The 13,600-nt window shown below is 31.2% G+C and overlaps 1 protein-coding gene across 12 annotated transcripts in view; it reads right to left on the bottom strand.

The window, feature by feature from the left end:
* Positions 1-13,600, bottom strand: part of LOC106457347 (inositol hexakisphosphate and diphosphoinositol-pentakisphosphate kinase-like) — a 211,293-nt gene that overhangs the window by 87,988 nt on the left and 109,705 nt on the right. For 11 of the 12 annotated variants that reach the window (XM_022383235.1, XM_022383240.1, XM_022383244.1 and 8 more), the window contains 2 exons: positions 10,453-10,538; positions 4,217-4,339 (listed from right to left, as the gene is read on the bottom strand). In XM_022383235.1, the coding sequence (XP_022238943.1) occupies positions 4,217-4,339; positions 10,453-10,538 (209 nt within the window). The remainder of the gene's footprint in view (positions 1-4,216; positions 4,340-10,452; positions 10,539-13,600) is intronic. The other variant, XM_022383237.1, reaches the window with a different exon arrangement.

The raw sequence follows: 13,600 nt of genomic DNA, 5'->3' as shown, positions 1-13,600 counted from the left end.
TTATATATATATATATATATATATATATATAATGTCAGTATTTCCTATTCAGATGCAGAAAACCAAAACAAAATGGCACTGTACATTTCAAAATGTTTGTCTGAATTAATGGTACTATTCAATTAAATGGTACAACGCGTCTGAATTCAACACTATGAAAGCAAAAACTGTGGGAATGATAAAATAAGAAAATACAGCCAGAAAAATACTGAATAAAGAAATTAAGATGAAGTCATGTACCATCATACTGAAATTTCAATATATCACAGTACTGTAAATCTAAGAGAATTGAAGGAATGGATGATGCATAAATGTCTCAAAAGTAAAATCTACAGAAATGTTCCATAAACAGTAATGTCACTGTACTTTTCAATCCAGATTCAACATTCAGCACATCAAGTATCATCAAGACCCTAATTTTTGAGCTGCATGCTGAGACTTTGCGAGAAAAAAAAAGAAAGATACCAATAAACAAAACTAAAAACATGTTACAAAAATTGCCAACTTTTATTTTTATAGGTTAGGTTCTTATTTTTCAGTAACAGTGGTAGAATAGTAACCATTTCTAAGCACTATCAAGACCTGGAAATTGCCAACATAATTTTTATGGACTTTTATGAATATTCTTTATAAAATTGAGTTATTAATTCATGTAACAGCAGAAAATGTGTTAACAGAACTATGTAAAATGTAAAGGTGTTCTTAACTCCCTGAAGTATACTGGTATGTAAGGTTCTAATATGAAATGTAAGGTGAAATAATTGTGTTACTAAAGCATTCAAAAGTTTCCTACTAAAATTAAAGACCAGCTTAGGATCTAATTCTCACAGCTGATTAGTGAAAGCATTTTTCCTATATTAGAGCTAACAAAAAGCTATCTCATGTTTAGAAAATACAATAATGAACAAGACAATTTGTTTAATATTTAACTAATACAAATTGAGTGATTGTAAAAATCAGTAGCTGCTAATAATTTCAGAAACAGGTCAGATTCAATGCACTATATTAAAGGTTATTAAAAAACAAAAAGGGGAAGAGACAGAAAACATGCTGAGGATGTAAATCAAGATGCAAGGATTGGAAAAAGAAGGATCACATCTACGTGCAAGCCTGACTGATGACAAAAAACATCTCCTGGCCGTGGCACACACCCAAGGCCGATTCACTCCATCTCTGAATATGAAAAAACATTTGATTTAATCTTTAACTATAGCTTGCATTTAAAGGAAAAAACAAACAAATAAAAAACAAAACAAATAAGTTATTTATTGTAAATGTGTACATCCTTCATGTTGTTAGTTCTCATTTTACTTCAGGTTTTATCCAGATTTCATGTGTCAAAATCATTCATATTTTGGAAGAAAATATAAGAAATAATAACATTTTTGGAAAAACTAGCGTTAAATGTTTAAACAATACAAAAAGTTCTTATGCTTATATTCTCTATGCTATGAAAAGGAGACTTTAAAGCAGTAATATACGTAAAAGTATGAATGAAAACTGATTATATTTCAAAAGTCATCATTTTTGCATGATAAAATTATTTAGATCCCACTGGAATAGGATCAATATTTCACTTTTAAGAAAACCTGGATAAAACCCTGTATGTGATTAATTTATGGTTTCATTTATAGAGTAGACAAAAATACAAATTTTCTTAATCAGTCAAAACCAAATAAGTACAAACTTCCTCTTTTTTATTTTTTATGTTAATCAGCAGGCCTCCCACTGGTGTTTGCTGTTGCCAGACTTTAACCCTATGGTTACGGGTATATCCATTTGGCATTTGCTCATATGGAGAGTGATAAACAGTTCAATAATATTTACAATTTTGCTTGGAGATGGATTGATGATGACAAAACATTGTTGAAACCTTGTACATTTGCTGTTATGCTGAACTTACATTAAAGTTTTTCTTCATTACCTATTCAAGCCGTCTCCAAGCATTATTAGTCTCAAAGTGGGTTCCTCGTCATCGAATACCTTCATAAAGATTGGTAAGATTTTGGTACAGATTACAAGTATTTTGTACACAAAGAATGAGATTATTTTAATCAAGTAGTTCCAATAAATTCGATATTTATATATTGTAATTATTTTCACTCAGACTCTGAATAGTTCAAGTGAAAGGTGATTCCATCTTATAGTTCTCAAATTTCATTTGCATAACCCCTAGCACCTCCTAAAAAGTTTTTTTCTAAGGTAAATATTTATGTTATTTTTCACTTTCTCTACCATATTACTAACTGTAACTATTATCATCAATGTATAGCACAATGAAATGTTTAAAATTAAGATAAAGGAAAAATGTATAAACCTTTTAATTTTTCATCAGATAATCTTAAAACAACTTATTTTGGTTAGAATCTTAATTGCATGCCTTTACATTTGCACATATAGTTCATTTTAATGTTTTATTTCCTTTCTCGTCCTAAAGCACTGTTATTATTTATCACATGTCAATGGGCATCCCCGACCAATATTATGGTATCATCAGCAGTGATACTTTAGCTTTCTGCAGAATGTTGTTGCTCTTGCTTACTAAACTAACCCCCATCCCCATGAACTGAGGAGGAGTTGGATTACATTTAAACAAATTTTCAAGCTTTTCAAAAATTTACCTTAAAACATAAATAACAGCTTGTGCATTATAAAAACTAAAGTAACGTAGTGATAGTCCAAATAAATTACTTAATACTAATACAAAAGCTAAGAGTAGTTTGATTAGTTCTCTATAGAATTCTTCACACCAATTTTAAAATAACTATTGGGAGATTGTGTTTTAAAATGTGCTCTTTCTATTTGTTATAAACATCTAACTCAAATAAGTATAACTGGCCGAGAAATCGCAACTCTATGTGCAGAGAGTGGGCATTGTGTCTGTCATGAGTTCCAAGAAATTTATTTCTCCTTTCTTCAAGTGTGCCCTAAGGAGCTTGAAAGAAGAATGTGTAAACAGAGCAATAAACCTAATTTCTGTCTATGCATCGTACTGTCTACATGAAAAAGTATCGAAGTTACATAAACTGAAGAAAAGAATACTTGTACATCATGTGACAACAACAAAACTGCAGTTTAAGAATTGTTTTTTAGGTTTCTTTTGAAATAAAGGAATTAAAACTTAAATGGTATAAAACCTTGCATTATAACGTACATCAAAATGCTAGTTTCATTTACATAAGTTGATAGTAAAGTTGCTTACTTAAACTTTGAATATAACTTAGTTAAAGCTTGTGTCATGTGCAAAACACCACAGAAAGGGGACCCGTAACCATAGGGTTAAAATAAAGGCTAAATTTGATTGTAATACAGGGTATTTTGGGGGAAATATTTCTTACAAAAGTGTATATTTTAAACAAGTCCTACATAATCAAATATGGGAATATATTTCCAACACAGCTGTTTCCACTTTCTATCAAATGATTAAGGATAACCTTTATCACCTTGTAACTGAGAATATTCACATACCAATGGCCACAACGATTGTATACTCCAGAGCACATGTATGACAGCTAAACCTAAGAACCAAATTAAATTTTACATTTTAAATGAGGAGAAAAAAATAATGTAAATATAAATTTCTTAAGGACTGAAGATATTTAAAAAAACAAATAAATAAAAAATAGGATATTATGGGTTATTACAGACTAAGCAATTATAAAGGTTTTGAAAGTTCACTGGGAGGCCTGATTCGATGATAAAGCAATACAGCATTTTATTGTCATGCTGTGCTTTATGTCAGATTTGATGTCCTCCAAGTAAATTCACTGGTGAATGATCTGGATGCTTAGCCAGTATGTTTATTTACTTTAAATATTAAACTGTTCTTGTGAGCGATGTCCAAGGCTAAAACCTAAATGAGTAATGATGTATGTTATAAGCAATTAGATCCAATTTGATAAAATTCTTAGATCTACCTTATTAGAGTTCTGTAATTCTTTATTTTATGTTTAGTGCACAGACTTTGTAAAAAACAACAAGAAATTTTGAGCAAAAAAGTACTTGTGAAATAACATGCAGTAAAAAAAATAGTATTACACTCAAACCATCAAATAACTCTTCTTGGTAATAAAAAAAACACTCAAAAGAAGAAAAATGAATAAAAACCAATGCTACAGTCATTAGTTAACACACTTAAGAAAACAATAACAGATAGGGCAAAGAACAAAGAATCAACTGTGAGTGTGTGCCAGTTTTGTTGCCAGGTCATGCGTACCTTGTCCCCCTGGGTACATACATCGGAAAACTCTACCAAGTTCTTCAGCCTGCACCCTTCCTGCAGGAGTTAGCTCCCCACCCCACTTCAGGATCAGGACTAAAGATGGTTCTCGAGGAATATCTATGTTTACAAAAAAAAATTCAATATGAGAACTTTTATAAAATAATTGCTTATAGAAAATCCATTCTAAAAACATTCAGTTTTCATTTGAAACAGGTTATAAGATTTCAGTGCAGCCATGGTTTAGTGAAATAACTGTTCAAACAGCTACCAAAAAAAAGGGGGGGGGAAAGAGTGCCATGGCAACTTTTTAGAGAAAATGTATTTAATTATTTTAGTTATTTTTTAGAATTACAGCATTTTTACATGAAAATAAAACTATTACTGCTAATATTAAGCATGTACATACATAACAGTGTAAAATTTCAGTAGACATTAATGGTGTCACATAAAATTTAAAAGGAGGAAATTAAGCTTAGTTTGACTTTTTCTAACATTTTAACAAAAATTTATTTTCAGTAAAATTAGTTTTTGTTTTACGAGTTATTCAAATGAGCACTAATGAGTATAGAATATACAATAATCAACCAAAGCCTTAAGATATGGGATGTTTATTAAGGAACTGAAAGCAAAATCTGACAACAAAATTATTTTAATAGAAAACATTTTACCTTACCTTGTTTTAAAGACTCATAACATAGATAAATTAATATGTAGAATTATTTTATACATGGATTTTTCACTATGTTAAAATACTCTTACTCGCTAGCTTTCAGCCCTCTTGCCAAAACTTTCATCGGGAAAATTGTACACTGTTGCTCAATGAAGACTTCAGTAAGAGGGCTGAAAGCTTGCAAATAAAAGTATTTTAACATAGGGAAAATTCTATGTATAATTCTACATATGATACCTTAAGTTGTTAACTTGACCCTTTCATTGCATAATTATATATCAAGGGAGTTCTACAAAAGTTGTTAATTCTCCATCAAAAAATAAGTCTTAATTTGATTTCTTTTATTATTTTCCAACTTGAAATGACAACAAGGTTTCCAATATCTGGTATTAAAATTTCTTGAAAACAACAATAAATAATGGAAATTTAGATATCCAACAAGAAAATGTGCAACATTTGTTGAAAAAGGTTTTTCAATATATGACAGTAGAACTGACCAAATGATTCAATAAGAAGCCAAATGTATTCCATAAACATGAAATTGCATTATGTACCCAAAATGTTATCATAACTTCTAGTGTGTGTGTGTGTGTATGTATATATATATTGTACAAGATTTGGTTGATGCCATGTAGAATAAGTAAAAAAAACAACAAAAAACAATAAAATAATGAAGTTTTTATTTTCACTTTTTCAGTTAGGTACAATACAAAAATATGGTGTACATAACTTACCTAAATAATGGTGAAAATACACCAAAAATGTAGAAAAAGCTGAGGTGTAGGCAAGTGATGGACAATTGGTTGCCTGTTGAGTTGATTTTAGTCAATAAATAAACAAGCGATATTATTTTACAAAGTAAATAGAGTGTGCCCTTGCCTCTACTGAATAATTCAAAAAGTTGAGTGATAAGTCAATTTATGTTTGTGTTTACCAATGTCACTCACAGGCAACACCTAGAGATGTTTGGCAGCCATTTCAAGACCTGGGGAGATTGTCACAGTAAAAGAGTTGTTTGTGACTGCCATTGAGAAAAGTAGATTTTTGGCTCCATGCTGTTACCTACAATTACATTTGGTGGAGTCAAAATAGGGATTTGTAATTTGAGTAAACAATGTCTACAGTATCTCCAGCCTTATTTCCTTACTTTTTTTATGATCCCTATTTGCAGGTTTTAAATTCTCAATTTTTTATTTATCTTGTTTGCTGGCTTTTTTTATGCTCAACTGTAGGCAAAGGATTACTTGATATGGTAGCTAACTTTATACACTGTAACGATAATAAACATAGCCAGTAGATAGCTGATACAGTTCATGTTGATTTACTGTAGATATTGACTAATTGATCACAAATTGTCTTTTTAATACCCTTACAACCTTCACAGTACCTTACTTAATATTCTACAAAAGATTTGGGTGCAATATACCTAGCCATTTTTGTTGAAGACTGACAAGAGAATAATAAGAAGAATGGGCCATTTTGAGCATATTTTCTTTTCCTTGTAAATCTAACAAACATGCTTTATTGTGCATTTATATATGTGTACAGCCTTAGCTGTCAATAGTAAAGTTTTTAAAGTATTGTTTGAACTGAATCTTTACTATTTAAGGTGATTTTTGCCCAAACATTTTATTATGGTTTTGTGCAATTCCTAGCGATTCCTATTATGAACCACTATCATAGTTCATGATAAATCTATTATTTTTATTCTTATGAAACAAAAAGATTATTAAAACACAATACTTCTTCACTGGAAAAGAACTTAGAAGTTAAAAAGAAGTCATGTGAGAATTTTAAAAATTAGTTAAAAGTCCCTATACAGGTAAGGGTAGTAATGAAGGATATAAGAGCAAAACAATTCCAGAAAAACAATAAGAAATAATAAGGTGTGAAATTGGAGTTACATAAAATAACGAACAGAAAAAAAAGCAACTCAATAACATTGTAAGAAAGAAAAATACAACAGAAAGATCAGAGAAGCTGAAGGATACAATACACCCAACAACCAAATATGAAATCAAAGACACTGAGATTTCAGATGATACATAAACAAAAAGGCTATTTATTAAAGAGTATCTTACAAAGAAATAAATATGAAAAATGGATAGACAAGCACAGAAAAATGGAAAGTTGGTTGAATAGACCAAATTATGGCCATAAATAGTAGTTGACTCTGAAAATCGTTTTTTCAGACAACTAATTTACAAGAGGATAGACATAAACATGAACAGATTTTAGACAAGTGAATTCATATTAAATGAAAATTTAACTGAGAGATGTAGCAAGGGTATCAATAGTCAGAAAAATGAAGTACTCCCATAGCTCCCAATACTACAGGAAGAAGAAAGACAAAAGTCTAGTTGATAGGACAACCTTCATAACTCATAGAATGTAACACACAAGCCTAAAACATTATGAAGGAATCTACTGCCTAAATGAAAAGACTAGGCATCAAGAAACTGATTTCAGTAGCAAATGCTCCCTTAATAATTGATTTAAAAACCATCTTGAAACATTCAAATGTATTAGAACAACCCAGTCATGGAGATGAAGTCAAAGAGCAGTACATGTTTAACAGAAGGTATGCATATTTTGTAATCTCATTCGAGTATAAAACTCACAGTAAGTGTAGGAATCCAAACAAAATCCAGGACAACATACCATGACTAAAAGAATGTCTGAGTGACACACTGACATTTACATGGAGTCTTTCCACTTTACTGTCAGACTGATGGTGTGGGCTGACTGGATGACACTGAAGTTGGTATTGTCGAAAGCACCATTGAGGGTCCTAAGACTGCATGTCAGGGACACGTCGCTGCTTCCAGCAACACTAAGAGGCTCCCAGCGGCAGTCCTCCGGTGCCACGTAGTGGACGGCACACGTTGACGAGACCAGCAGCACACAAATAATCCACAACAGTTGATGTTGTTCTTCCATGTTGGTGATTCACATGTTATCCAGAATCACTCTGAGGCTGTCGTATAGTAGGGTCTAGTCCCCTTTTCCAAACAAAATCCAGGACAACATACCATGACGAAAAGAATGTCTGAGTGACACACTGACATTTACATGGAGACTTTCCAGCCAAAAAAGAAGTTATTTCCAAAGAGAAGAAGAAAAATAAACAACATAACTCAACCTAATATTGGGTTTTCAAGCTATACTAAATGTTTCTACCTACTGGAATGAATCATTTAAGGTTAGGTAATATCTCCAAAAGAGACAAGACCATGCAACAAATAGAAACATGTAAAGAAATCACTTGAGAAATCCGATTATATTGAAACCAAATGAAGCTCAAGTTGCATGTTGAAAAAAAACTGTAATAAGAATCTTAAAAGATTGGGTAAGAAGCATATGGAATTTTTAAACACTTAGACTTGTAGAAGATCTGTAGCAAGTACACTGACAGTCCATCCAAGATCCTGAAATAACCCTAATCAACTAACTGTTCCTAGAGAAACTAAGTTGAATGCTTAAATATGTACACAGGAAACAAATTACAGAATACATAATAAATAAACAACAATGCTCAAAAGTAATAATTAGTTTCATCACAAATAAATCAGAGAAATTATGTGAAAACAGACCTGACAAACACATTAAATAAGTATGTACTAGAAATAACTCATAAAAAAACTTTCAATATTTTTAATGAGGAAATACTAAAATCCATTTTGTGCTTGTTATAGTTTCATGCTATAACTATAATATTTTAAGTGTATCTTTTCAAAATTTTGTAGACTTATAATAAACATTAGAAGCCTTTTGCACACAAAAAATCTGATTTTTTAATGAAGTATTTTTACTTATATTTGTCTGTGCAAATATTGTTTTTTATAACTAGTCTAAGTGCAAAGTGATTTTCATTTTAAAAAATCTCGAATTTTATTTGCACAACCTATGGAACCTCCTAAATACATATATACCTTTTTTTTTCAATAAAATGTTATATTTTACCTGTTATTACATTTATTATTTGATTCTTCAGCCTGTAGACAATTCACTGAAGTAGAATGAAAATAAAAATTGCAAAATCAGAAATATAACGAATATAAAGAAATATAAAGTTTTTCCCCTGACAGTTTCAACTGCTAAACATATCCCATATATTTTCTGTGTTTATTTTACTGTCACCGACAAATTACAAACTTGCTGACAAAAAAGCAATAATTCACCACCCGTGTTATAAGACACAGTGTTTACATACAACCATAATACGAAACTCTCGAGTGCAAAAACGCACGCGTATTCAGTGAGGTGACATTCCCCTTGCTCTGAGAACACAATATGGGATATAGCAGTTTATAGTTCCTACAACACTTTCAACAGGGATTTCCCAGGGTAATAAAATTGCAGAAATTAGTATCTTTACCCCTCCACCCAGGAGAATAAACAAGGCTTACGTCAAGTCTTAGCAAGTTCGATGCACGAGCGCAACATTTCATAACATGGTTACATACTCGAAATCTTTGTTTGTCAGTGTATTTCTCATTTACTTTCTAAGTGTGGTGAAAGTGAGAGAGGGTAGTATCATCTATAAGAATGTGCTCAAATAACACCTTTATATACTTATGCTGCGAAATTCCACACACATCAAATGGGTGACCATAGTACTGAAACACCAAGTCTACTAGAGTGGCTCCTCCCACTGCACCAATCTTTTGAAAGCTCTTATCTAGTCCCACCTACTACTAATTAGCTACTGCTTATAACCAATAGAAAGAACATTTTCACCCCTATGTAACTCTGACAGTTGTTTATAAATAACTTGAAGGAGAAAATAATAATTTTGCCAAAACCATTTAAGTGTGACGATTTAGTCATAGCTCTGAACAGGAATGGGTTTTTTAACCCACATACAGTTTATTTAAAGACCTGACTAAATTACAGTGACTTTGAGTGTACTAGTACAGTAATTTGATAACTTTTTGGTCTTCAAAAATTCATATTTGAAGCCTAACATTATAATTTATTGGCAGGAATGTTTCTTCCATATGCAACATCTTTAACCCTTTCGCCTGGGTAGGTTAAAGCGCACATGTCACAACGTTTTGGAGCATTATGTTCAAAATTTTATTAAATAACATTTTTACTACTTACATCAATGAAATTGGCATCCAAACGTATTCTATAATTTAAATTTTGATATTATATATGTTTTAATTTCTTAATTTAAAAGGAAATGTAAAGAAAAAAATGTTAAATATCGATTTTGTGTGTCACATAACATGTCCAGTTGTCTTATTATTCAGTTGCCATTTTATTATGCCCACCATACAACATGTATAAGTAGCTAATGAATTAGAAACTCGAATTTGAAATATAGACAAGTTAAATATAAAATAAGAACCTCCCTCCTCTATGATTTCCTGAGATAGCAATATTTTTAGCCATAAAACACACAAGTGACATATCAAATCTGCAGCCAGATAATGCATGGAAGTTGTTTTCAAAACTGCATCAAACACCAGTAAAAAGAACACTTCTTAAGAAATGCATGTGAAGTACTTCTTGTATAATAAGAATTTAAAAAATATGTATCACTCAATCTCACCTTCATCACTGCTAGAGCAACGAGGTCGACCTTTGGGTTGGTATTTCAACTGAACCTTCCGATTGATCCCTGAAAAGTGTCCATACCTATGCAAAATTTGGTACGATAAGGTTAAACACAAGTTATAAAATCTAATCATATGATAAGTACAGATCAATAAAATTATTCATTATTTGTTCACATTAATAAAAAGCACTTTTTACTGAAATATATTCATTAAGCAAATCATAGCTTTTAATTTACTAAGTTCCAGACATTTGTTTCATATTTTGAAATGGTAAACTATTCTTCAAACATTATTAATAACAAAAACAATCTTCATCAGCATCAGAATTCTAGAAATTTAATAATAATGGTAACACAGGAAAACAAAAGGAGAGCACACTGAATAGCAAGAAAAGCACTATTAATGATGCAATGCATAATTTAATAAAGTGCAACCCTCCGAACAACTTATTAATCAAACAAATTTAAAACAATCTAAGAGAAGGTTTTAATCAAACTAAAATAAAGACAGAAAAAGGAATTCCTAATAAAAACACAATGTAAAGATCAAGTCAATACATGCTGCTAGAAAATTATAAGAGCATACAACAGGCTTCATTATATTCCGATTCATGGTTTATGTCATACAGTGTGATTCTAGATGTCATGCACGTGTCATATGTTAATTGGGACAAGACACTAATACTTTTGAAATTTGGTGCATAAACGTCACTTGCTGCAGCCAAGGCCAAGTTTGAAAAAAATACTTCTTTCTTAAATGGATGTCTACATTAAAATATTTTACATATTTGAGATTCTAATTAATATTGTATACTAACTGTACACCTTAAGTATATGTCTAACGCAAGTACTATTTCTACACCATAAATGTCTACCACAAGTTCAATACAAAAAAAAAGCAATAGTAAAAACTTCTTGTAATAATAGTTGGAAGACATTAGAACCTATGGTTTCAGATATACCTATAAACTACTACCTTCTAAATACAGGCCTGGAAATAGCTTTAGTTAAGGTTAAAAATTTTCAGACATTTAACCTTCTCTTCGATTTTGTAACTTGAAAGTTAAATTCTCAAAACTACTACACTTGATTACAACAAACTTGATTGTTCAATGCTTAACAATCTGTATTCCCTGAAAAGTAACATTTGTCTCCAATAAAGAAGTAAAATAAAGTCTGCAGTTCCCAAAGGTTACAATTGTGTGACACATGATTACAGTACATTATCCCATCAGAATACAAGCTTTAACATTTGTCTCATAAGTAATAACAATAGCCATGCTATCACAATACAAACTGCTACAATTATGTGGCACATGATTACAATACACTATCCCATTAGAATAAAAACTTTAACATTTGTATCATAACTAATAACAATACAACTTTCTTATTATAAAGATGCTATTACACTTACAAGGTACCTTGCCATAATAAGTTTCATGCCACAACATCAACTTTCATATTCATAATAGAATGCGAAAGTATAAACAGAGATCAAATCACTAGTAAGGTTACAACATTCTCAATAAGTTAAAAAAGAAAACTATCCAGCTAAATTATATTATTTTTACAAGCTTTCCAATACTTTCAGTCAAAAAATACATGTTAAAATATTCAGGTTATCAAATAAACAAATAATGTTGTATTTTTTATAGGCTCCTGATTTTCCAAACTATAGGTCATGATTTTTTTGTTTACCACTAAGAATCAAATACGATTGTTGAAATTATACTTCAGAGTAGATTCACCATGCATTGCTTGAACATGAATGGTTCATGACACACTAATGCACCTTCTGAAGGTACACATTTAGGAAACATACACAAATGGTAAGAAGAGAACTGTTGGTTTTGAAATTAGTAGCTTTTAACTTTCACAAAATACATTTTGTAGAGCAGATATGACTATTAAACTTCAAAATACAAATATGATAATGTTTATACCTTATATATATATGCTATTTCTACATAAATTTGGACTGCTTTTCAAAATAAAGACTTGCAAGAAGTGTTATAGGTCAGTGTTACTTAATCACCATTCCACAGACCAGTGCCAGTCCATCACAATCACCTTGCTGGCCTTTGTGATTTTACATAAACAAACAAATTAACAAAATATCTTAGAGTATTCTCATGTAAATCATAATAGTTTTTACTTGTACTTGAACAGTTCATGGAGGCAGGGAGCAGCTCCCTGGTATCAAAAAGGTTGAGAAATGTTGTTATAGGCAATAAACACTCACCAGAAGGTCTGTTCTTACTTAATAAAAAGGAAGACAATCAGAATGGTATATCATTTTTAATTTTATTGAGAAAAATGAACAACCAGAAAGGTCATATCTATTAACTGGTAAGAAAACAGGATTATAAGAATGGTAACATCATTCACAATTATGAGAAAAGAGAACTAACAGAAGACTGTCTTTCTTAATAAGTAACAAAGATGAAATGTATTCTGAATTTAAAAGGCTCTTATGTAACTCAAGTGGCCAAATGGCCAGATCAAATAATCTCACAGCTCAGGCACAGCCATCCCTAATTTAGAATGGTTAATCAGATGGAGGGCAACCAGTCAGTAGCACTCATAATTTAAATTACAACTACTAAGCTAATAATGGAAGTCACTGTCATGGTTATAATGTCCACACAGCTGAAAGGGTGCAGCATGTTCAACAGCTTATCATGGCTTGAACCTTGTAATATATTGATCTGTAGCTTGACATACACTAATCACACTTTACCAAGTTAGAAAGAATAACATAATCTGGAACTTAATACACTCTTAATCAGTAAGAAAGGACAACCACCAGCAATGTAGTATCATGGATAACTAATGAGAAAGGACAACCACCAGCAGGGTAGTATCATGCACAACCAATGAGAAAAGACAACCACCAGCAAGGTAGTATCATGGATAACTAATGAGAAAGGACAACCACCATCAATGTAGTATCATGGATAACTAAGGAGAAAAGACAACCACCAGCAGGGTAATATCATGCAAAACCAATGAGAAAGGACAACCACCAGCAAGGTAGTATCATGGATAACTAATGAGAAAGGACAACCACCATCAATGTAGTATCATGGATAACTAAGGAGAAAAGACAACCACCAGCAGGGTAATATCATGCAAAACC

Source organism: Limulus polyphemus, unplaced genomic scaffold (assembly GCF_000517525.1).
Source record: "Limulus polyphemus unplaced genomic scaffold, Limulus_polyphemus-2.1.2 Scaffold320, whole genome shotgun sequence".
Taxonomy (NCBI): Eukaryota; Metazoa; Arthropoda; class Merostomata; order Xiphosura; family Limulidae; genus Limulus; species Limulus polyphemus.
Note: the sequence above shows the minus strand (reverse complement) of the source record. Positions and strands in the feature narration are given on the sequence as shown.